The 21,456-nt window shown below is 48.2% G+C and overlaps 1 protein-coding gene across 3 annotated transcripts in view; it reads left to right on the forward strand.

The window, feature by feature from the left end:
- The window catches only part of UCKL1 (uridine-cytidine kinase 1 like 1), a 332,854-nt gene that overhangs the window by 226,586 nt on the left and 84,812 nt on the right, over positions 1-21,456 (forward strand). For 2 of the 3 annotated variants that reach the window (XM_069243248.1, XM_069243250.1), the window contains exon 8: positions 4,597-4,616. The exons of the other annotated variant lie outside the window; for it this stretch is intronic. In XM_069243248.1, the coding sequence (XP_069099349.1) occupies positions 4,597-4,616 (20 nt within the window). The remainder of the gene's footprint in view (positions 1-4,596; positions 4,617-21,456) is intronic. 3 annotated transcript variants of the gene reach the window in all.

The raw sequence follows: 21,456 nt of genomic DNA on the forward strand, positions 1-21,456 counted from the left end.
TGTTGTCAGCTTGGAACTATTGTTTCTTTCTTTTTTCTTTTTTGTCTGCTCTGTGCCTGCTCTTCTTGCATGATGAAGCTGGGTGATCCCCCCCGCATGATGAGCAGCTGTGTCTACATTTGCAGCTTTGTCCCCATGTGCACTCATCTGTTTCAAATTTCCAGCATATTGCTTGAGTTCCTTTCTCGACTTGCCCTTTACTGTTGTGCCATTGTTTGTACCTATGGTAAGTTTTATGTCTCTCGCGCTTTTCCTTGGGCTGTGTGTTGCGAAAGGGCTGATCCCCCTCCCCGCCCAGGAGTTGACTTCATTGGCCACCATAATTGTGTGTATATAACTAGAGACATCCTCTTCATTCCATTCCATTTCAGGGTGCGCCTGCATTTTTAGCCTGAAACTCTTGTCATACTCTAGCCAAGCATCCCCTGGGAATTGACGGTGTGCCTCATGTATTTTGGATTCATACAATCATAGGTCCGCTGCGCAGTGCAGGAATTTTTCAACTATTACGCAGGCCATTGCGCTCAGCCAATTCTCAACATTTCTCTCTTTCCTGGCCCTTTTCCTCTCTTTCCTGTCCTCCTCCTTTTTGTCACATATGGTGAAGTCTAACCCTTCCATCTGGATTTCTAGTAATGGGAAAATATCAATTAATTATTTTCTCCAAATTCTTTCTTTTACTGCTAGCGGAATGGCTGTAGCTAGCCCAGCTGACCTTGTTGTCATGGCCGGGGGGCCCAAGGATGGTCTCACATAAGACTCTGGGGGGTTGCCTACCGCTATGGGGGGGTTCTAGTACCTTACTTGCTGCCCCTGCTGACGTGACACATGCTGCTGTGGGATGCCCTATGGAGGTTTGACCTTTCCTGCTAGCATGCCCGACTGGTGGGTCGCTTTTCTCTGCGTCAGCTACGCTTAGCCCTGCGCCGCTCCCTCTTAACAACAAAGGTGCAAATGATTCTAAGCATTTCTTAATTATTGCGCTGATATGCTCACCCTCAGCTGGTGTGAGCGGCGTGCTGCACTCAGGTGGCTCCCTGGTGGATGGTGCCCCAGAGGGGCGGTCTGTCCCCCTCGCTTTCTTGGGTGTCTTCTTCGCAGGATCGCCCTCCGTTCTCTGGCGCTTTCCCGCTTTCCGAGGAGGCAATGGTGACCCCTTGACGCTTGCTCCAATCTCCAGGGGGAGGTCACTTGTGTTGGGGATGTCTGTGTTCTGCCTCTCTTCTGCCGTGTCTACCATCTTGGCGCGCAGCCAGTCCTTTCCTCGTTTTAGAGCGTCTGCCCTCATTTGTGCGATCATCCTTTCCAGGTCGTCTTGTGGCTCTACCACTTGATCGACTTCCATACTGGAGCTTTGCTTCTGGATTGCTGAATGTCTAAATGCCCCTCTGCTTGGTGCCTGTTGTAGCAAGTCTACTTGTTCCTCTTTGTATGTATTTTTTTTTTTTAATGTGGTTGCGTCGCCTGGAGCAGGCAGTCCCACCTCAAAAAAGTACCTTGGTTAGGGCTTCTGCCCGTGAGCTGTTAGACGAGCTCAGATCTTCGCTGACCAAGCTCACCGTCGTCGGGGGCAGGGAAGCAAATTGTGCTCAACCATAAAACTTCCTGGTGCTGAATCGCAGGAAGTTTGGCTGTGGGTGTGATGGGCCGTGCTCACGGGGTCGCGTTGCTGGTAGAAATGTAACTCGTGCGGCTTGGGCTGTCTCCGGGCCGCATGGAAGCTTAATTTCACAACCTCCTGCGGGGTCGCGTCACCCGACTCGGGTGGTCCCCCGTACAGGCGAGGGGTAGAGAGTCAGAACCGGCTGTTGTTGCTAGTCCCCCGGACGTGCAGACTGTTTCCGCTGATGCCTGCGGGGTCGCGTCACCCGTGTCGGATGGTCCCCCTTTGCAGGTGGGAGTCAGAATCGGCTCCCGGAAGCTCCTGTGTGTTTTTGTTGGTCCCCCGGACGTTCGGGCGCAACTGTTTTGATTGCCCCCTGGATACAGCTGCGACACGTCCTCTTCCGGGATCCCCAGGACGCGTTCAAAGACAGGCGCGCTGCTCCGCGTTGGATGGAGTTCGTGGAATATCGCGGGTAAGTGGGGGCTTTGTTGGGCAAGTGCCTTTTAAGTCGAATGCAGTCTGGTCAGAAGAAAGCGGCAGTTCAGGCAGCAGGGTTGCGTCGACCGATCGGGGGGTCCCCTGTGCGATGCCTGGAAGGTGCCCGATAAAAATGCTTGCTAGGGGTGGGCATGTGCCAGATGCAGGGTCGCGTTGCCTAGTCAGGCGGTCCCCTGTCTGGTGGCGAAGATCGGGAGAGCTCTGGTCTTGGGGATGGTTAGTTGTTTTCCTCCTTCCTTTGAAGCAGCGCGTCACCGTGGGTCATCTGTTTGCCCACCTGGCCGACCTTGCACTTTTTATCTGTTTCCCCACTTGCCACTGCCACCTCCGGGGTGGTGGGGGGGCCCTTTGTTGGGTAGTCATTGGAGGGTTTGAAAAACTCAGTACCCTCATTGGCCTGGTTTTCGCGCCCTCATCCTTGCCCCGCTGGTCCTGGGGGGGAAGGAGAAAGCGGGGGGTCAAAACCGGCCTAACCGGTTCTTATGGGTCGAAGCGGCCGTTATGGCGCCGGCCCTACGAGCCCCCTGCGGGGGCGGCCTTTGCTCAACCCATCACAGTACTTAGGTGCCTATTCAAAAGTTGAGGCATCTGCAGTTAGCATCACCCCTCAGAATAACAAGTTGCTTACCTTCAATATCACTCTTTCTGGTGGATGCTCTAGCTCAGTGGTTCCCATCCCTTTGACCTCTGTGGAGCCCCGCTTTATCATTACTTAAACCCAGGGCCCCCCACTGAATCATTATTGGAATTCGGGGACATTTTCATTACATTTTAAAACTTTCAATTGTTCATTTAGCCACATTATTAATGTACACTTTATTAATCTGTTAATATTAATTTTCTAAGCAGTCACGGACACTCTGAGGAGGTATCGCAAAACCCGGGAGTCCCCAGACCACAGGTTGGGGACCACTGCTCTATCTAACCCCAGGTTCCTTCTGGACATGCCTCCTCCTCCTGTGATTCCAAAAATGTCCCAAGATAGATTAGGCACACTATCATCACCAGTCTTTCACAATTAATCTGTGTCTCAGCTCAGACAAGTTCAAGATAAACCGTAATCGGGGCAGGGGTGGTGTGCCATCTCTTCCAGAGGAGGTTCAAGCTTGTCATGGAGTTTGATGGCACCACCTGCCGGCATGTGGAAGAAGTTGCTACCAAACATTCTAGATCCAATCTGACACCTCAGGATTTCAAAAGGTGAGGAACTTGATATTAGATAGAATAGCCAACAGATAGAGCATTACTGAAAGTAAATTACTTGTTCATCTTTGATTAGGCAGTGCAGACAGCAGGTAGGAAAATGCAAAGAAGGAAGATGCAGAGGCAGCCACTATATCCCCCTCCTAATGCTTGCTTCTCGGTGTCCCCACCAGTCGGAGTCTTGTTATCCCAGTGTTCAATTGTCCCAAACTGAGCCTTTTTGTCCCAGTTTCAGTGTCTTTCGTTCTGGTGTACTCTTGTCCTGGTATATTCTCCTCTTGTGCTGGTTTTCACTTCTGTGTACCACTATCCATTTCACCCTGTTCCACTGCCAATTTCTAAATGTTGCAGTAATAAGTTGTGCATGTTCCAGTGTCTGTAGCTGAGCACCATGGCCTGATCCACATGTGCCTCAACCTGGCGAGTTGCTGGATGGATGTGTAGAATTGCTAGGTGAAATACATTTATCTGAGGGCAGCATCATGGATTTGAGATTGGCAGAGAGTTGAAATACAAGGAAATGTGGGTGACCATGATGGGAATATAGCTGCCTTATTCCCTCAAATCACGTTAGTAGACTTCAGGTAGTCTGATACCTTAGCCAATAGAAACATTGTAATTATGGACTAAAACAGTATTGAAAGTGGTATTGACCAAAAAGCTACTGTTGGCTGAAGGAACCACATATACACAAGATTACATAATAAAACCATGTTTATTTTTATTAATTGAATTTCAGAGCATTCATATAAAACATTATGCCATATATTTACATGAAAAAGAGCCTGGTAATAAGCTCATAACTTCTCAAAATAAAAAATCGTCATATTAAAAAATCTACAAATCATACATGGGACCCCTTGTCAGTCATGTCGGGGTGAAAGAAAGATGGACCTTTTGGGTCCTCTTCCATGGGGCAGACCCAGTGTAGGTCTGAAGATGCTTCATGTGATTGAGTCAGTGTGAGTCAGTGCCATAGTTCACCTCTTTTCCTATGCATGCATATGTTATATTTAAGGCCCATTGGCTTGCCCTTCTTCATCTGAAAGTATGGCCACGGAAGAGCATATTATTGTTTATTTTATGCATTTTATATTACTGCTCTAAATGTTACCCAGCTAAATAATGAAAAAGTAATTCGAAAATGGGGAGATTTGACAAAAAATTCAAATTTTGAATAAAATTTAACATGCAGAATACCATTGTGGTGATCAGCAGCTTTTCTTCTTCTGTTTTTGGAACTCATCCATTCTCCACTCCATCTTCTACCCTGATTACACCGCGAGCAGAGGAAGTTGCGCTGGAATATGTGAGATCATGCCACCAGGCCTCCATTCACCTCTAGACGTTTGCTTCCTGCATGTGTGTGCGTGTGCTCATGCATGCACATACATGGCTCAGATGGCAGGATACATTTGTATATCTAGTCGTGTTGGTTGCTTGCATAATGTTTATACCGAAACATGTTGTAATTGCTAGCATCAACTAAATGAATGAACAAATGTGCCAGTACTTATACTACGCATTAAACACGTGTGGCAGATGTCTTAATTAGGAGGTACAGCTCTTTGCATGGAAATGTAACCACTGCTTTCAGTCAAGACTAACTGCATTTTATTTTCTGCTGAAGGTAGTGCATGTTCTTCATGGTGTGGGCTGTGATGAAGGGTTAGTACTTTTTTCCCAACAATTGCTATGTTTTGTGTGTTTGGGTATTGCTTAGCAGTTAATTGGTCAAGTCTTCATCACTAATATAGATGCAGAGGGTGTGACACACGTTAGTTGTCACACAGGCCATCTCTTGAAAGCATATCCCATTACATATTGGCCATCCACTTGTGTACTTCTTGAGCTCTCCTTTTTTTGGATGAGATGAGCTGAGCTATCCTCTTGTGCTAGATGAGCTATTCCCTATTAGACTTGAATGGTTATATTTTAATAGGCGTTCACTACTTCCTCCGTGTTTAGTGAGGTATCCTTTTTTTGTACTTTTGCACATGGAGAATGGCTCAATGAATGAAATGCTCCCTACTGAAATATGCAGTGATGTGCAGGACACAAGTTAAAGTCGTAGCAGGGCCTTCTCAGCCTTCCATCTTTCCAAAATCATCATATAGACCATATAGCTTACCATTAATGTAGGTACTAACACCTTTTATTTTCACTGCATAGAATTGAAAGAAGTGCAATCAGTTATTACATCCTTCTTGTGCTTTGGAGCTATTTTCACAGTTAGGTCCTCTCTTGGGATGACAGTGAGCTATCCACTACCTTACTTTGTAAGGTATCACATGCACTTAGTGGTCCATCCTTGCTTGTATTTGGTGTGCTATTCTGTATTTTATCTACTGGGCTGCTCTCTCTTGTACGTGGCAGTCTATTGTCTCTTCATTTAGGTGTACTATCCTACCTTGCCTTGGTGAACCATCCTGTCTTGCAGCTAATGGAATTTACACCTTTGTGGGTGGGTGGGGGTCTATTTTTGTTTGTACTAGGTTGGGTAGCCTCTCTTACACTTCATTGTCTATATTCTCTTACACTTGGTAGCTATATACTTCAAAGTTTGTTGAGCTATTTTCTGTTGTACTTTGGAGCTATCCTCTTTTTTACTGCTTTTGTCTATCCTCTCCTGTACTTAATGAGCTATCATCTTGGACGTAATGATCTATCCTTTCTTGTTCTTGATGAGCTATCCTCTCATGTATGTGATGTTTTGTTGTTGCTTGTGCTAGTTGTGCTCTTCCCTCATCTGCTTGTGGGACAGTTCCCTCTTGTACATGATGATCTATCTTCTGCTTTATTTGGTGGTCTGTACCAGGTCTACTCTCTTATTTGGTACTTTTAGTGTACCTTCTCCTGGTGAGTCAGCCTCTCTTGTTCCTGGGAGTGTATTTGCTCTTGTACTTGGTGTGCTATCCTCTCTTGTATTTGGCTGGGTGTTTTCTGTTGTACTAGTAGATGTTTTCCCCTTCTTTAACTGGTGGGATATCCTCTTTTGTACTGAGTGGTCTACCATTTCTCGTACTTGGTGGCCTTTTTTCTATTGCACTAAGTCTCCTACTTTGTACTTGGTTAGCTATGCTGTCTTGTGGTTTGTAGATTATCTTCTCCTGTGCTATGTGGCCCATCCACTTTTACATTTAGTAATCTATTCCTTCTTGTTCTGTGGAGACCAGAGGATGGTTCAATGAGTTAAAACTCACTGCTGAGGTTTGCAGTGATGTGCAGGTCACAGGGTCAAGTTCAGGCAATTTTGTCTCCGCTCTCATCCTTCCAAGGTTGGTAAATTTGAGTAGCTTTAAATTGGGTAAAACTAATAGCTGTTATAGCCAGTACTTTAAAACTGTCCTTTCTTTTACTTGTTTGTCTGTTCTTGGCGGTACTTTGTGAGTTATCATCTCTTTTCTTATGCAAATATAGTTTATTAGCATTTTTCAATACGTATGCTATCTTGTCTTGTACTAGTTGAGCTATCTTTGGGTGACTGGGCTTCACAGATTTGCCAGTACAATCAAGTTTTTTCACCAGCTATCCTGCCAAATGCAGCACATGCCTCAGTTTTGAAAGATAGTCGACTGAAAAAAAAAAAAGAGGGAAGCTGATTTTTATGCATTCCAGTTCTGGGCTAGTTAGCTTCTGTGATCAGAAAGCTCATGATACTGGGTTTAATAGTTGTATTTAATTTAGTTCCTTAGTGCTGCACTATTTGTATTTCTGTGTTGATGTGTACTGCCATTTAGGTCATTCTGTGCCTCCCAGCTGATGTATAATTGTAGAGCCTGTTTTTGGTTTTCAAAACCTGGACACCCTATCTATCTTCCCTTGTGCATGATGAACTAAACTCTTGTGCACAGTGGGCCAACCTCTCTTATACTCGTGGGCTATCCTCTTTTGTGCATTAAGACATGAGATATATTCTGTTGTGCAGTGTAGGCTATACTATTTTGTTCACTGTAGCTATCTTCTCTTCCATGGGTGGGCTATCCTTATTTGTGCTTAGTGGTGTATCCAGTGCTTGCTGAGTTATCCTTACTCCTGGTGAGCTATCTTATTGTGCATGAGGAACTATTCTCTCTTGCTCTTGGTGGACTACCTTCTCTTGACTTAGGGCTGTTTTCACTTGCACTGAGTGAGCTAGCCAGATGAATTTCTGTTCCATTTGTCAATTTAGCATATTTTACATAGCATTCATACTTACCTTTCATATATGTTCGGGTACACGAGAAGCATTGATGCATCCTCTTTTAAAAGATGCAGAGTAGCTATACTTGCCCATGTTGAAGGGATACTGTTCAGAGAACATTAAAAACAATATACTTTATTTAGATACATTGAGGAATACTCCTTTGAAAAGTTTGAGCTCTTCGCCAAGTTGCTGGAACTTTCCTTGCACAAAGTTTGATAGTCTAATTTTTAAAAGAGTAATTTGAGTTTTCCCTGACCAAGGTGTAGGGATGAGCATCTCACACAATGCATTGGAGACATACTTGCAGAATTGCAGTGGATCTATTCCAGGTGTATGCAGTGATGTTGTAAGGGTGGTGTATGTACAGCTCCAACACAACCTATATATTTTCCTGCACAAAGAGAGAAAATAAAGTACCGTCTTCAGCTGCTTTGGGTCTTTCATAGGTTCACATGTTTGAATGAAATTCAAATTTTTGAGTTATCTCATAACCCCTTCGCTGCCAGGCCTTTTCCCCCTCCTGTGCCGAGCCTTTTTTTGGCTATTTGGAGCAGTTTGTGCTTAGGCCCTCATAACTTTTTGTTCACATAAGCTACCCACGCCAAATTTGCGTCCTTTTTTTCCAACATCCTAGGGATTCTAGAGATACCCAGACTTTCTGGGTTTCCCCTGAAGGAGACCAAGAAATTAGCCAAAATACAGTGAAAAATTCGTTTTTTTAAAAAAAAAAATTGGAAAAAGGTTCTGCAGAAGGCAGCTCGTGGTTTTTTCCTGAAAATGGCATCAACAAAGGGTTTGCGGTGGCAAGATCACCATCTTCCCAGCTTTCAGGAACAGGCAGACTTGAATTGGAAAACCCAATTTTTCAATACAATTTTGACATTTTACTGGGACATACCCCATTTTTACTATTTTTTTGTGCTTTCAGCCTCCTTCCAGTTAGTGACCAAAACGGGTGAGAAACCAATGCTGGATCCCAGACAGCTAAACATTTCTGAAAGGTAGACAAAATTCTGAATTCAGCAAGGGCTCATTTGTGTAGATCCTACAAGTGTTTCCTACAGAAAATAACAGCTGAAATAAAAACATATTGAAATTGAGGTGAAAAAAAACAGCAATTTTTCTCCACGTTTTACTCTGTAACTTTTTCCTGTGATGTCAGATTTTTTTAAAGCAATATACCGTTATGTCAGCTGGACTCTTCTGGTTGTGGGGATATATAGGGCTTGTAGGTTCATCAAGAACTGTAGGTACCCAGAGACAATAAATGAGCTGCACCTTGCAGTGGTTTTTTATTCTATACCAGGTGTACAGCAATTCATTTGCTGAAATATAAAAAGTGAAAAATAGGTATCAAGAAATCCTTTGTATTTCCAAAATGGCCACAAGATAAGGTGTTGAGAAGCAGTGGTTATTTGCACATCTCTGAATTCCGGGGTGCCCATACTAGCATGTGAATTACAGGGCATTTCTCAAATAGATGTCTTTTTTACACACTGCCTTACATTTGGAAGGAAAAAATGTAGAGAAAGACAAGGGGCAATAACACTTGTTTTGCTATTCTGTGTTCCCCCAAGTCTCCCGATAAAAATGGTACCTCACTTGTGTGGGTAGGCCTAGCGCCCACGAAAGGAAATGGCCCAAAACACAACGTGGACACAGCACATTTTTTCACAGAAAACAGAGGTGTTTTTTTTACAAAGTGCCTACCTGTAAATTTTGGCCTCTAGCTCAGCCGGCACCTGGGGAAACCTAGCAAACCAGTGCATTTTTTAAAACTAGACACCTAGGGGAATCCAAGAAGGGGTGATTTGTGGGGCTCTGACTAGGTTCTGTTACCCAGAATTCTTTGCAAACCTCAAAATTTGACCAAAAAAAACACTTTGGGGGGCAGGTATCGCCAACAGTAATGTGCCCCCATGGGGAGCGACCCTAACCCAAGGGGCTGCCTCTCTAAAGAAAACACAAGCATACACCCACACCAATCCCTGGTGCCTAAGTGGTTTCTGCCCCCATGGGGGTAGATTGGCCTAACAAAAATTGGCCGATCTGCCCTAAATACAATTTGCCCCCCAGGGGAGCGACCCTTGCCTAATGGGTCGCACCCCATCTCTAAAAAAAAACCAAACAAACAAAAAAGAAAACACAAAAAAAAAATGAGCCCTGGCGCCTAGAGGTTTCCCCCCGGGGCAGAAATGGCCTAAAATAAATGTGCCCCCAACCACCCGGGGGAGCGACCCTTGCCTACAGGGCAAGGGGGGGCAGAAATGGTCTAAATACAATTTGCCTCCCAGGGGAGCGAGCCTTGCCTAATGGGTCGCTCCCCATCTCTAAAAATAAAATAAAAATAATAATAATAATTAGCCCTGGCGCCTCGAGGTTTCTGCCCCCCATGGGGGCAGATCGGCCTAATAACAAAAGGCCGATCAGCCCCCAAAGGGGGCAGAAATGGCCTAAATACAATTTGCTCCTCCAGGGGAGCGACCCTTGCCTAAGGGGTCGCTCACCATCTGTAAAACAACAACAAAAATATTCCTGGTGCCTAGTGGTTTCTGCCCCCCCCCCCCCGGGGGGGCAGAAAAGGCCTTTAAAAAAATCCCCCCCCCCTGGGAGTGACCCTTGCCCAAGGGGTCGCTCCCTCATGCCAGTTTCCTAAAAAATAATAAATCCCTGGTGTGTAGTGGGCGTTTTAGCAGCCAAATTGCTTGCAATCCGGCTGCTAAAACGCTCAGAGAGACTTCAAAGGGAAGGAAATTCCTTTCCTTCCCTTTGAGGCCTCTCCGGCCTCCTCCATGTGATCGGAAGAGAAATGCTTTGCATTTTTCTTCCGATCATGCTGGAAGCTGACCTTCTAGCGCGATGGGAGGAGGCCTCTGTGATTGTCAGCTGACGTCACAGGGGGATGTGGGGGTCGGGGGTGAAAGGGGAAGGGCTTCCCCTTCCATCCCTGCTTTGGGGGGGTGGGGGAGAACCCCACAGAGGGAGCGCTAGCGCTCCCTCTGGGCTTTGTGCCCAGGACGTAATAGTTACGTCCTGGTCACACGAGCACTGTGCCTCAGGACGTAACCATTACGTCCTGGGCACAGAAGGGGTTAAGCTCAGGCTGGGAACCCCTGCTAGTCAGTGTTGATCATAGCAGTTTTTCAACACAGCAAATGGCATTTAAAACAAATGTCCCACCATTCATACTCTACATTAAGCCCATCCACCTGTTTATTTGACCTAAAGCCAATCAGGCGGAGCAGTTCCAGGGTCCAACCCTCCTCAGGGATGCCAATTGCCAGATTTTATGCACTTAGGAACAGGCAACAGGGAATCCCGAGGTCTACTCAGATACTCTTCTATTGAATTTTTTGACTTAGTCTCTTCCTTAGTGGAGCAAATTGTGTATGTTGGTTTCTCAATATCCAAGTAGCTGATGTACATATCTCTTTTTTTCTCACAAAACCATGGCTGAATCTTCTCAGCCAAGAACTCCCTCCAAACCTTGTTGGGTCTGTTGGGCCAGGAAAGTGTATACTGATGACACCCAGGCCGAGTGTATTGTGTGCCTTTTTAAATCAGGCAATAAGCCCAAAAACTGTGATGTTTGTGCAATCTTTAGTAGTAAAATTCTAAAGGCTGGAGAGGGTAGGTTGCTGCGTTTTTTTCAATATCTAAGGCCAGATGTAGCAACCAGTTTGCGACTTGCAAACGGCAAAAATTGCTGTTTGCGAGTCGCAAACCGGAGTTTGCTATGCAGAAATGCATTTTGCGAGTCGAGACCGACTCGCAAAATGCATTTCCGACTCGCAAATAGGAAGGGGTGTTCCCTTCCTATTTGCGACTCGCAGTGTAAATGGAGTCGCAGTTACCATCCACTTGAAGTGGATGGTAACCCACTCGCAAATTGGAAGGGGTCCCTATGGGGCCCCTTCCCCTTTGTGAATGGACCCCAAAATATTTTTTCAGGGCAGGTAGTGGTCCAAGGGACCACTACCTGCCCTGAAAAAATACCGAAACAAAAGGTTTCGGATTTTTTTTTTAAGTGCAGCTCGTTTTCCTTTAAGGAAAACGGGCTACACTTGAAAAAAAAAAACTGCTTTATTAGCAAGCAGTCACAGACATGGAGGTCTGCTGACTACAGCAGGCCTCCATGTCAGTGAGTGCCCATAGTCGCTATGGGGCCGCAAATATTAATGAGGGGGTCTTTGCGACCCCATAGCGACTTGCAGACGGTGTCTGAGACACCGTTCTGCATTGCAAGTTGCAATTTGCGAGTCGCTCAGACTCGCAAATTGCAACTCGCAATTTGCAAAGTACCTACATCTGGCCCCTAGTTTTCTAACTGCATCATCCGAAGAAGAAAAAAAAAGTTGAAAAATTTAAAAGTGCAAATTAAAGCCATTAGCTTCTAAATACCAGCCTCTGAGGCCTCCCCAGAGCCTTGCAGTATACCTGAAGGAGACCCTTTCCCTCTGCCTTTTAGGAACAGACTCTTTTTCCTTCTAAAGTCGCACCATCCACTTCAAAAGCGTCATCATCAAGGAAGTGGGATAATAAAGACATTAAGGCCCTCATTACGACCCTGGCTGGCGGTAAAAAACAAAATTGAATTATGACCATGGCGGTTACTGCTATGGTCATCCGCCACTTCTCCATTCCGACCGCTGGGCTGGAGACTTGGGTCTCCAGCCCAGCGGCCGTCACAAGACCGCTGGCGGTATCACGACCCGGCTGACCACCATGGATTTAATGGGGTTGGGAATCTCCATGAAATCCATGGCGGTAAGCACTATCAGTGCCAGGGAATTCCTTCCCTGGCACTGATAGGGGTCTCCAACACCCCCCCCCCCCCCCCCACCCCGAGCCCTCCCCCCACCCCCTCCACTCCCCTGCCAACCCCCCTGCCAACCCCCCAAAGGTGGCAGCACCCCCCTCCCCACCCCTACCCCCATCGCAACCCAGACACACACCGTACACGCATGCAGACGCCACCAACACACATACTCGCACACATATCAACAAACATGCCGACAGCCACACACACAGACATACATGCACACATCCATTCAGACATCCATACAGACATGCACACATTTCCAAACACAACACATCCCCTGCATGCATACACGCACTCACACACCCACTCTACACACTCACACACACACCTCCATGCACGCACACAACACCCCCCCACCCCCTCACCTAACAGACGATCAACTTACCTGGTCCGTTGATCCTCCAGGAGGGGACGGGATCCATGGGGGCTATACCGCCACGCCAAATCACGGAACGTGATTCGGTGGGCGGTGTTCTGTTGATGGGGCGGTGGAGGTGGTGCAACCTCCACTTCCCCGCCGACCGCCAGTATGGCTGCTGGCGGCTCTCTGTCCGGAAAAGGACGGAGGGCTGCCAGCAGTCCTAATTCGCCGAGCGGAAAACTGCCTGCACTGGCGGTCTTCAGCACGGCGGTTCCTCAGCGGTCTTGCAAATAGACCGCCGAAGTTGTAATGACCACCTAAATATTGTGCCTCTGGTGCTGACGACTGGGCCACAACCACTCACAATGTTGCCATTGAATCACAACACCGCCCACAAGTATGCTACTGATGAAGACACTATATAATGGTTTGTCACCAAAGCCAGAACCACTATCAGTGAAGACCTTCTCATCAATGGACAAGCTTGTCTCAAAATACCAAAACTCAAAAGGCCCCACCACCATGCAGACTGTTCCACTGTTGATCCTTTCTTGTCATCGAAGAGACCATAAATGGAAACCCTGTTGACAATGAAATCTTCGTTGGTTGCTCGGACATCCGTTTCCAACTGCATCATCCCCATTTTATGGCAGCCCATGTAGTTACAGCCACAACTTTGATTGCAGTAACAACTACTTTTTCAAGCACGAAGCTGACTTCTGGTACAGTGTGTTTTCCACAAAGACCTATAAGTTCTACGCTAACATTGCTACCACTGGTGTCCACACTCTGAGTAACACCAGAACCAACAGTCCAGCTTATGAAAGAGTCATAATCAGTGATTGATCACAGTGAATGCTTCTTTGAACACGAGTCATCTGGGGAGCAGGTGTTCTCAGGTGAGACATGCACTCAGAGGAAAAAGACCTTCTACCAGGTCCAGGTATCCCCTATTAGTGTAGTGTAGACAGTGTCTAGAAGCCAGGCTATCTACAGGTAGCTGTGGATGAGCATCCAGGACGTATCTAGAAGACATGCACAGCTCATGCAATACCACTGTAGTCACACAGAACTTACACACATGAAAGAAAACACTTTATTTCTGATGGATACAACTACCTGTGGATTCCTCACCTAATGAATACTCCCATGGCACCAGCATTCGACGGAAATCTTCTTCCTAGTCTCTGCACGTCGACGAGGACGTCACTCTAGCCCACGCGACGCCGTCTGACGTCATACAGGCAATAAGAGGTCCTCGACGACGTGCTGACGTCAGTTCCCTTTTTTCCGTGCATTCGAAACGGTTATCTTCGAGGGAGCAACTGTTACTTTCGTGGTTACAGTGTATTTTTTGCTGCGTAGTCCTTCGCTGCAGTAATAATGTCGCAGAGAAAGTCGGGTTTTAAGCCTTGTCGTGAGTGTGGGGGCAAGATGTCAGTTACGGATCCTCACTCCGACTGCCTTTGGTGTTTAAGCTCCGACCACGACGTCTCGACTTGCGATTCATGCCAGCACATGAATCCAAAGGCCCTCAAGGAACGTGAGGCGAAGTTGTTTATGGCGAAGTCGAAGAGAGAAAAACATCATAAGAAGTCTTCTTCGCCAAGGCATCGGCGTCATCGAGACTCCTGGCACCGTAGAGAATCACGGCGCCATTCAAGCAAGGAGACTCGTTCCAGGTCTTCGGATCGGCGCCGGAGGACTTGGGAGGTCAGTCCCACTGTCACGCCGCATCCATCAACGCCGTTGCCCTCTCCGGCGTCACCGACTTCACCTGGACAGGCGTCGGTGATTGAAGTGGTGCAGCCTCTGGTGTTGTCTCCAGCGTCGCAGACGTCGAGGTCGGGGTCGCCTTCGATACAGGCACCCCAGTATCCGGCTTTTCCCACCCCTGGAGCCGATAGTACCGCATTTTTAAATGCGATGTATACCATCTTCCAACAGATGGCTCCAGGGGGTGCTCCGGCTGGCCCTTTGGCCTTTTCATTGGGTGATCCTGCGCCTCTACGGCCGGCACCCTTTATGCCCTTTCTCCCTTTTGGGAACGTGGGCTCGGCGCCGGTGGCCGCGCCGGTGGCCGCTCCGGTGACTGCGGAGGGATTGGTCCCGGAGATTTCCATTCCGTCATCGGGATTTCGTCCTGTGACTCCGGTGGGTCCATCCGCTCCGAGTGTTCTTTCATCGGCGCCGAAGCTACCTGTGGCGCCAGACGCGGCGTCGGTGGCTTCTGAAGATCGGCGCCGATCTTCGGCTTCGGCGGAGGCATTGTCGACTCCGCGTATCGAGCAGAGGCTTCATTCGAGGAGACGTGCTCTCCGTTTATTAGAGGAGCAGGAGTACCAACGAGTCCTGGAAGAAGGAGAACTAGAGGACTCGGGTGATGGACTGCATGGTCTAGATACAGCCAGTGGGCTGGACACTTCCCCTGAGTGGGATCTTTCATCTCCAGGGGAATACACGGAGGAGGCTGCTTCCTTTCACGCAGTGGTACGGAAGGCAGCTAGTTTTCTGGACCTGCCTTTGCCGGTGGCAGAGACAAAACAGAACCTTCTGACAGAGGTGCTTCATCCGGCCTCAGCTGCGGCAGAGCCTCTATTGCCGTTTAATTACGCTTTGCTGGATCCGGTGCTAGAGGTGTGGAAGAGACCAGTATCTTCCCCAGCGGTTCATAGAGCCGTAGCCAGGAGGTATCGAGCTGCACCAACTGACCCTGGCTTTCTTTCTAGGCACCCTACACCGGAGAGCTTGGTGGTGCAGGCCTCCTGTTCATCCAAATCAGCGCCTGGTTCTTTCCCGACGGTGCCTGGGGACAGGGACTCGAAGAAACTGGATGCGCAGTCCAAGAAAATCTTTTCGTCCTGCAGTCTGGCGTTAAAAGCCACCAACGCAACTTGTATCCTGGGGAGATATATTCATGCTCTTATGGATGACATTTCCTCATCATTTACGGAGCTTCCCCAGGGTCTTTTGGATGTTGTTTCAGATGCCCAGGCTGCCGCGACCCAGATTATTCAGTCTGGGCTGGACACGACCGACTCAGTGGCCAGAGCAATGGGCACGACTGTGGTGGCAAGGAGACAGGCCTGGCTCCGTAATTCGGGGTTTTCTGCAGATGTGCAGTCAACCCTATTGGATCTCCCTTTTGATGGGGACAAGCTGTTTGGCGCCAAGGCAGATTCGGCCTTGGAACGTTTTGAGGAGAGCAGGGCCACAGCCAAATCGCTAGGACTCCAAGCTCCTTCTTCCTCTGCCTCTTCCAGGATTTTCAGGAGGTTTCGGGGATTTGGGCGTGGCTCTTCCTCCTCTTCCTTTCGGGGGAGATTCCAGCAACCTGCCTCTTCCCATCCCTATAGATCTTTCAGAGGGAGAGGGAGGGCCCGCACCAGAGGAGCCTCTCAGCAGCACTCTGCCTCTTCCTCATCCTCTGGAGGGGTGCAGCAGGGAAAGCAGCCTTAGGCTTCCACCATTTCCCACTCACTCCTCTCCTGTAGGGGGAAGATTACAACATTTTCTCCCCAAGTGGAAGACTATTACAACGGACACTTGGGTTCTCAGTATTGTGGGAAAAGGCTACACCCTTCCTTTTTGGGAGTTCCCGCCCCTCATCCCGCCCCGCCCATCTTATTGTTCAGAAGAACACCTCCTGTTGCTAGAACAGGAGGTACAAGTCCTCCTTTCAAAGGGCGCGGTAGAGTTGGTCCCAGAGCAGGAAAGGGGTCGAGGTTGTTACTCAAGGTATTTCCTGATTCCCAAGAAGGATGGTCGGTTGAGACCAATCCTGGACCTGAGGATCTTGAATTGGTTCCTCAAACAGGAAAAGTTCAAGATGCTGACCCTAGCTCAAGTGCTTTTGGCATTGAACAAGGAAGATTGGATGGTGTCTGTCGACTTGCAGGATGCTTACTTTCATATCCCGATACTCAAGTCACACAGGAAGTATCTCCGGTTTATGGTGGGATCGCAGCACTATCAGTTTGCGGTCCTTCCGTTTGGTCTTACTTCAGCACCTCGAGTCTTCACGAAGGTGATGTCGGTGGTTGCGGCAGAGCACAGAAGGAAGGGGATAGCAGTATTCCCTTACTTGGACGACTGGTTGATCAAAGCCAAGTCGCCGGAGCTTGTGTCGCATCATCTGCAGTCAACGACTCAGTTGTTGTTCGACCTGGGTTTTTCGGTGAACGAGCCCAAATCTCACCTGGAGCCCTCTCAGCGCCTCCTGTTCATAGGGGCAGTACTGGATACAACATTGAGTCGAGCCTTTCCTCCGCCTCAGCGGATTCAAGATATTCAGGAATTGGTTCCAATGTTTCGAAATGGAGCGGTAGTTCCATTCCTCAAGGTCCTTCGTCTGCTCGGTCTGTTTGCCTCCTGCATTCTGTTGGTCACGCATGCTCGCTGGCACATGAGGGCTCTTCAGTGGTGCCTCCGAAGGCAGTGGTCTCAACACAAAGGAGATCTAGAAGGTGCTGTCAAGATCTCCAGAGATGCTGCTGTGGACTTGAAGTGGTGGATTGCGAGCAACAATCTTTCACAAGGGAAGCCGTTCGCGCAGTCACCACCAGTGGCCACGGTCATAACGGATGCTTCCACTCTAGGGTGGGGAGCTCATCTGGGGGATCTGGAGATCAAAGGCCTTTGGTCTCCAGAGGAGCAGATGTTTCATATCAATCTGTTGGAGTTACGGGCTGTACGTCTGGCTCTCAAGGCCTTCCTCCCTTCCCTTCGTGGTCAGTCGGTACAGGTCCTGACGGACAATACTACCACGATGTGGTACATAAACAAACAGGGAGGAGTAGGGTCGTACCTTCTCTGCAGAGAAGCTCTTCGACTATGGTCCTGGGCAAAGGGCCATCAGATTTGCTTGGTAGCAAATCATCTGGCCGGGGTCTTGAATGTACGTGCGGACGGTCTCAGTCGCCAATTCTCGGCAGACCACGAGTGGCGTCTCCATCCAGATCAAGTCCGTTTAATCTTCCAGATGTGGGGATTTCCTCGGATAGATTTGTTTGCCACTCTGGAGAACACGCATTGTCCGTTATTCTGCAGCCTCCAGTATCCGATGCAGGGAGCGTTGGGGGACGCGTTTCAAATAACCTGGTGCGGCCAGTTGCTTTACGCGTTTCCTCCCATACCCTTGATTCCTCGAGTATTGAGGAAGATTCGCCAAGACCGGGCGCTAGTCATCTTAATAGCTCCGGATTGGCCAAGGAGGGTGTGGTACTCCGACCTTCTCCAACTCTCAATGTGCCCTCCGCTCCGTCTCCCTTTCAGGGCAGACCTCCTCTCGCAGTCGCAGGGGCAGGTTTTACACCCCAACCTCCAGAGTCTGCACCTACATGCCTGGAGATTGAACGGGGCAACCTGAGTTCCTTCTCTCTCCCGCCTGATGTAGTGGATGTTATATTAGCGGCCAGGCGACACTCCACTAAATCTATCTACGCTAATAGGTGGTCTAAATTTGTTGCGTGGTGTGGAGAGAGGCAGATTGATCCCTTACATGCTCATCTATCGGATGTTTTGTCTTTTGCTCTGTCTCTAGCGCAGAAAGGTTGTGCAGTGGCTACCATTAAGGGTTATTTGTCGGCCTTGTCAGCCTTCATTTGTCTTCCAGACCAACCATCGTTATTTAAATCCCCTATTGTTATCAGATTCTTGAAAGGTCTTCTAAATAAATATCCTCCAAAACCATTTGTTATGCCGCAATGGGATTTGTCCTTGGTCCTGACTTTCCTTATGGGGTCCCCTTTTGAGCCTATGCATTCTTGCCCCTTAAGGTATTTGGTTATAAAAACAGTTTTCCTGGTAGCTATAACATCTGCAAGGAGAGTGAGTGAGTTGCAGGCCTTATCGGTAAAGCCCCCTTATACAACTTTTTATGGGGATAAGGTGGTGTTGAGGACCAAGGCTGCTTTCCTCCCGAAGGTTGTTTCACCCTTCCATTTGGGTCAGACAATTACTTTGTCCACGTTCTATCCTCCGCCTCATCCTTCTAAAGAGGAAGAAAGACTGCACCCAAAGAGGGCGTTGAGCTTCTTTATTGATAGAACAAAGGATTTCAGGCTGGAGGATCAGCTGTTCATCGGGTACGTGGGCAAGAGGAGAGGAAAGGCAGTCCACAAGAGAACACTCTCCAGGTGGGTGGTTCTTTGCATTAAAATCTGTTACTCTTTGGCAAAGAAGGACCCTCCTGAGGGCATTAGAGCTCATTCCACCAGAGCTAAGTCGGCCACTTCGGCCTTGGCCAGAGGTGTTCCTGTGTTGACATCTGCAAGGCCGCAACTTGGTCGTCCCTTCACACTTTTGCGAAACATTACTGTTTGGACTCTGAGGTCAGAAGGGACGGCCATTTTGCACGGTCAGTGCTGCAGGATTTCTTGGTTTGACCATTTAGGCACCCGCCACCGGGCGTGGTACTGCTTTGGGACTCTATTCATTAGGTGAGGAATCCACAGGTAGTTGTATCCATCAGAAGAACGAGTTACTTACCTTCGGTAACGACTTTTCTGGTGGATACATTAGCTACCTGTGGATTCCTCACAGTCCCACCTGCCTCCCCGTTGCCTTTCTGGTCTTACCAAGTAATCCTTGAGTGCGCTCCTCTTGGTCTTCAAGGTTGCAATAGATGTTGTATATATGGATACTTGTGTATATTTATCTGTATATATATATATGTATATATCTTTGTGTACATACATGATTTGCATATATTTGTTCGTTATATTAAATTTACAGCTATTCATTGCAATATTGTGTATTTTACAAGGTTATGGAATGTTGCCTTGCTCTTTCATTGCATTGGGTGGTTGTTCTCATGCACGTAAAAAATGTTGGTACTGACGTCGGTACGTCGTCGAGGACCTCTTATTGCCTGTATGACGTCAGACGGCGTCGCGTGGGCTAGAGTGACGTCCTCGTCGACGTGCAGAGACTAGGAAGAAGATTTCCGTCGAATGCTGGCGCCATGGGAGTATTCATTAGGTGAGGAATCCACAGGTAGCTAATGTATCCACCAGAAAAGTCGTTACCGAAGGTAAGTAACTCGTTCTTTAGTGACACAATTACCAAAAAGTAATAGAGCGGCAACCCCACAGTACGAGGTAACACTCTAGATATGTACACTAGTAATCAGAAATAGGCATAACAAGCAATAGAAAACAGTGCAATGGCAATAGGCAATAGTGACCCTGCATTCACATTCAATTTTTTTAGTATATGGTTTGGGCTCCCTCTAGGGTCACTATTGCCTATTGCACTGTTTTCTATTGCTTGTTATGCCTATTTCTTATTACTAGTGCACATATCTAGTGTGTTACTTACCTCCTATTGGAGGGTTGCCTCTCTAGTACTTTTTGGTAATTGTGTCACTCATTGTTTTCTTTGACATGTGTAAGTGTTGTGTGATGGAAGATTGCAGTCGGTTAGTGGTGTGGAAAAGCCACCAACAAGCCTTGGCAAAGGCAGAAGTGGAGCTGCTGGGGACCACAAGAGGAGTCCTGAGGAAAACTCAGCAACGCAGAGAGTCCACAAAAGAAAAGGCCACCCCCACAGGTGACCCACTGGACAAGGATCCAGGAGTTGCAGAGGACCTCACGCAGTGAAATAGGAGAAGGGTCCCATGCCGCAGGAGAAGCACACAGAGGGCTGTGCGTCACACGAAGGAGTGCTGGGGAATGCTGCTACACAGAGCCTCAAGATCCTTGGGAGGAGATTCCATAAAGCCTTGGTAGCTGCAAGTGACGCAGTGCACAGTGGTACTGTCTTGCATGGGAAGGCAAGGGCTTACCTCCACCAAAGTTGGACAGCTGGCAAAGAGGACCAAGGTGACAACTCCAGACCACCACCTGTGATGCAGGATCCACGCTGCTCAGGATGAGAGGCGATCCATGCAGCCGGTTGTTATTGCAGTTGGTGCCTGCGGATTCAGGGGAGTGACTCCTTCACTCCAAGGGAGATTTCCCCTTTCTTCTTGTGCAGACTGAAGACTTGCCACCCTCAGAGGATGCACAGCCGGCTAAATGTTGCAGAAGCTGGAAGGAGCCGAGGAAACAATGTCGCAAGCAGAGTCTTCGCTGTGAATGCAGATTGTCGGTTCCTGGAGGGTCCAGTCGCAGTTCCAGTGGCCAGAAGTCGAAGTAGAGGTTGCAGAGGAGTCCTTCTGGAATCTTGCAAGCCGAATCTGAGGACCCACCCAAGAGAGAGACCCTAAATAGCCCTGAAGGGGAATTGGTCACCTAGCCAGGTGACTGCCTATCAGGAGGGGGCTTTGACACCACCTGGCCACTCAAATGCTCCCAGAGGCCTCTGCCCACCTTGGATTCAAGATAGCAGAATCAAGGGACCCTCTGGAGGAGCTCTGAGCTCCACCCCTGTGGTGGTGATGGACAGGGGAGTGGTCACTCCCCTTTCCATTGTCCAGTTTCGCACCAGTGCAGGGACTGGATGTCCCTGAACTGGGGCAGACTAGTTTATGCAAGGAGGGCACCAAATGTGCCCTTCAAAGCATACCAGTGATTTGGGGAGGCTACCCCTCCCAAGCCATGCAATACCTATTTCCAAAGGGAGAGGGTGTTACACCCCATCTCCCAAAGGAAATCCTTTGTTCTGCCTTCCTGGGCTTCAGCTGTTCAAGCAATAGGACAGAAACTTGTCTGAGGGGTGGCAGCAGCTTGGGCTGCCCGGAAAACCCCAGAAGATGATTAGGAGCAATGCTGGGGGTCCTCTAAGGAGCCCTCAGAGGGCATGTAATCATACTTCCAATACTGGCAATAGTATTGGGG

Source organism: Pleurodeles waltl, chromosome 7 (genome assembly GCF_031143425.1).
Source record: "Pleurodeles waltl isolate 20211129_DDA chromosome 7, aPleWal1.hap1.20221129, whole genome shotgun sequence".
Lineage (NCBI taxonomy): Eukaryota > Metazoa > Chordata > Amphibia > Caudata > Salamandridae > Pleurodeles > Pleurodeles waltl.